The sequence below is a fragment of the Dipodomys ordii genome, unplaced genomic scaffold (assembly GCF_000151885.1).
Source record: "Dipodomys ordii isolate 6190 unplaced genomic scaffold, Dord_2.0 Scaffold101, whole genome shotgun sequence".
NCBI classification, from domain to species: Eukaryota; Metazoa; Chordata; class Mammalia; order Rodentia; family Heteromyidae; genus Dipodomys; species Dipodomys ordii.
The window spans coordinates 411,857-415,341 of NW_012267317.1; the positions used below are offsets into that span (position 1 = coordinate 411,857).

Sequence of the window (3,485 nt, forward strand, 5' to 3'; positions counted from 1 at the left end):
CACCAACACTGCTGCACTAGTGTGCATTCCACCAACACTGCTGCACTAGTGTGCATTCCACCAACACTGCTGCACTAGTGTGCATTCCACCAACAGTGCTGCACTAGTGTGCATTCCACCAACACTGCTGCACTAGTGTGCATTCCACCAACAGTGCAGTAGGGTTCTTTTTTCCCTACATCCCTGTGAATTCACAATGTTGGCCAGTCTTGCTGGGATTAGTTGGAATCTCGGAGTTGTTTCGATTTGTATTTCTTTATGGCCAGGGAAGATGAGCATTTCCTCATGTGTTTGCTGCTCTTACCTCTTCTTCTGAGAAGTGTCTCCTTGGCTTCCTTTTCCATTTAGTGATTGGTTTATTAGCTTTGGGAGGGCAGTTTCTTGAGCTCCTTTGTATATTTTGGCTATTAGGCCAGGTGTCTTGCTGGTAAAGATCTTCTCCCAGTCTGTTGGCTTTCTTTCCAGTTATTTTGATGTAATCCCATTTGTCAAATCTCTCCTATCTGCTATGCACCTGGGATCCTTTTGAAAAAGTTTATGCCTATGCCTATGAGTTCAGTGTTCCTCCTATTCCCTCTTGCCGTAATTTCAAGGTTTCAGGTTTGGCATTGTTTTTTTTTTTTGATCCACTTTAGTTGATATTTGTGGGTGGTGACAAACGGGGATTTGCATGTGGATGTCCAGTTTAATCTCACAGCTTTTTATAGATCTGTTGACATGGCCTGTTTCCTCTTGTTTCAATTTTGGAAATACATTGATTCCTACTAGATTTTCTAGTTTGAGTAAAGACTTGCAAACCATTCCTTTATGATTTTCTGGATATGGCTTGTGATATCCCTTGTTGTGATGTCCCTTTTCATCCTTAATTTCCTTTGGGTAATTTCTCTTTGGTCAGATTGTCTAAGGGTTTATCAATGCTTATCTTTTTGAAGAACCAACTTTTTGTTGCTCCTTTGTGTATTTTCGTTTAGTGTTTGATTTGTTCTTGAGGGTGGGATGCATGTTTATGGTCTTAACACCTATTTGTTGATATACAGGTGCCTAGCTTTAAATTCTCCTTTAGAACTCTTTGCCTTTGCAGTTCCCAAGGCTTCTGGTAGGTGTGTTTTCATCTTCATTGGATTGTAGGAACTTCTAGATTTCTCCTGTTTTGTTTTTTTTTCAGTGACCAACTTATCAGTGTATTGCTTTCTATGAGATTGAATGTTTTTGGTGGCTTCTTTTACTAGTAACCTTTAATTTTATTCCATTATAGCCTAACATATAACAGTGAGCTGTTTGTTTTAATTTTCTCAGATTTACCTTATGACCTTGAAGATGGTCTTTGAGATTATTCTGTGAGCTGCTATGTATTGTGCAGCTGTTGGATGAGATAACCCTCAGATCACCAACAGCCCACTGACCTGTGATGTGATTTCAATCTGACATCGGTGAGATTTGGAATTGTAAGAAGGCCAGAGAGCAAGAAGAGCCTGTGAGGCATACAACCCCAGCCTGCTCAGCCAGCCAGGGAAGCCTGGACAGTGCAACTCTTAAGTGGTGGACCTTCTTTTTGGTGGGCTCTACATCTGTGTATTCAACCAATCTGAATCTAACATAGTAAAAAAAAATTATCCATAGTGACCGGCTACAGACATTTTTCTCTCTCATTCTTTTTTGTTGTTGTTGTTGGTTGTGGGGCCTGAACTCTGGGCCTGGGCACTGTCCCTCAGCTCTTCAGCTCAAGGCTAGCACTCTACCACTTGAGCCACAGTGCCACTTTCAGCTTTTTCTGCTTATGTGGTGCTGAAATATTGAACCCAGGGCCTCATGCATGTGAGGCAAGCACTCTACCACTGAGCCACCTTCCCAGCCCTTTCTTTCTCATTCTTTAAAGAATACAGTAGAACTTTTACATACCACTGGTATTGTATTGAGTATTATAAGTGCTTTAAAGATTATGAGAATATGTTTATAGGTTCTGTGAAAATAGTGCACCATTTTATAACAGGAGCGTGAGCACTATGGACATGGTGTCTGAGGGGCCCTGTGACCAGGTGCAGCTCTGCAGTGGCTGACACAGTGATTAAGTGCAGATAATTGGCTCTTCATACCTGTGGCGGGAGCAGTCAGTGTGTTCTGGTGTTGATTTTAATGATAATCTATTACATAGAAGTAAAATAATTATTACAACAAGTATTAGAACCAGAAGAGGCTGTAAGACTATTTGAATAGAAACATCTGGAATTTAGGAGTGTTTCCACTTCCTAGCTGTTGGTTAGGCATTGGCTGCATTTAAAGTGGAGCTGTTCCTCTTATTTCACATTTTTTATAGACTATGAAGACTAGACAGGTTAGTTGTTAGCCATTAAGACATGATTACACTTCCGCCATTTATTCACTGTTTATTCAGTGGAATAATAGACTCAGACTTACTAGAATCACAGAACTTCCCATTTCTGAATTTTTACCACTTAAGAATCTTCTTCTGGTAGCAGGAGCGGCAGAGAGGACAGGCATGGAAAGGCAGGCTGTCTCCCAGGGAGAACTCCTCCAGGGCCAGCAGGCAGGTGTGGTGGAAGAGGTGTGCGCAGGACAGGAGGACGGTCTCTCGGGGCCGCTGGCCTCCGCTGGGCCCCGCGGCTGCTTGCTGGTAGCCGCCGTCGTGGGCCAGAGGAGTCAGGCAGATGGAACACTCGCAGATCTCCCGCTGGGCAGCCTGCAGCACAGGGGCAGACAAGTTCCACCACACAGAGGTACTCAGGCTCAGGGAGTCCTGTAGACAAGACCCGCCCCTGATCAGCCACTTCCAGTGGAAATATGTCCTCAAGCACGGGCCTGAATACCAGTGACTTTTTCCTTAGTGTCTGGGGTCTGGCACTCTCCTGCTGAGCCCTTCCTCCAGCCCTTTCTGCACTGGTCATTCTTGAGGCAGGGTCTTTCTTCCTGTGCAGACACACACACACCGCCATCGGTCCATTTCCTGCTTCCCAGGCTGACTAGAAACGCAGTTCCCCTGATAGCTGCCTCCCGTGTGGCTGGGACAGCAGGCGCGGTGCCCAGCCATCTGCTGAGAAGGGGTCTTGTGTGCATGCTTGCTAGTTCAAGGCCAGCCGTGAACCACGAAACTCCTGATCTTACCCTCCCCAAGTGCCGCCTAGCCAATAGTTTGTGAACTACAGAAAAGTAGGAGTTTTCAAAATAGTTGGTTCTAACTTCTTTTCAGTTTTCCTAAGGTTGTGCTAAGTAGGTTTCCCCTGTGTCTCTGCTCCAGGTCACCTCAGAGTCCTTCTTTCCTTCTTGCCGTGGCTGCTGAAGTTGCAGAAAGGAATGGGGCTGGGCTGCAGGAAACTCAGGGCAGTAAGTGTGGCCTTGCACACATGCCTTGCCCACCCACAATGAAACCACTGCACGTGGAGGAGCCTAGCTCCTAACTAAGGCCGGGCCAGGGTTCTGACGCGTTCCCCGTGGTGTGTGGTGTGGTGTGTGGTGTGTGTGGTGTGGTG

The 3,485-nt window shown here is 45.6% G+C and overlaps 1 protein-coding gene across 1 annotated transcript in view; it reads right to left on the reverse strand.

The window, feature by feature from the left end:
* Positions 1-2,446: 2,446 nt before the first annotated feature.
* Rnf32 (ring finger protein 32) overlaps positions 2,447-3,485 on the reverse strand; it is a 19,444-nt gene continuing 18,405 nt past the window's right edge. The window contains exon 8 of the mRNA XM_013027206.1: positions 2,447-2,698. Coding sequence (XP_012882660.1) covers positions 2,447-2,698 — 252 coding nt within the window. The remainder of the gene's footprint in view (positions 2,699-3,485) is intronic.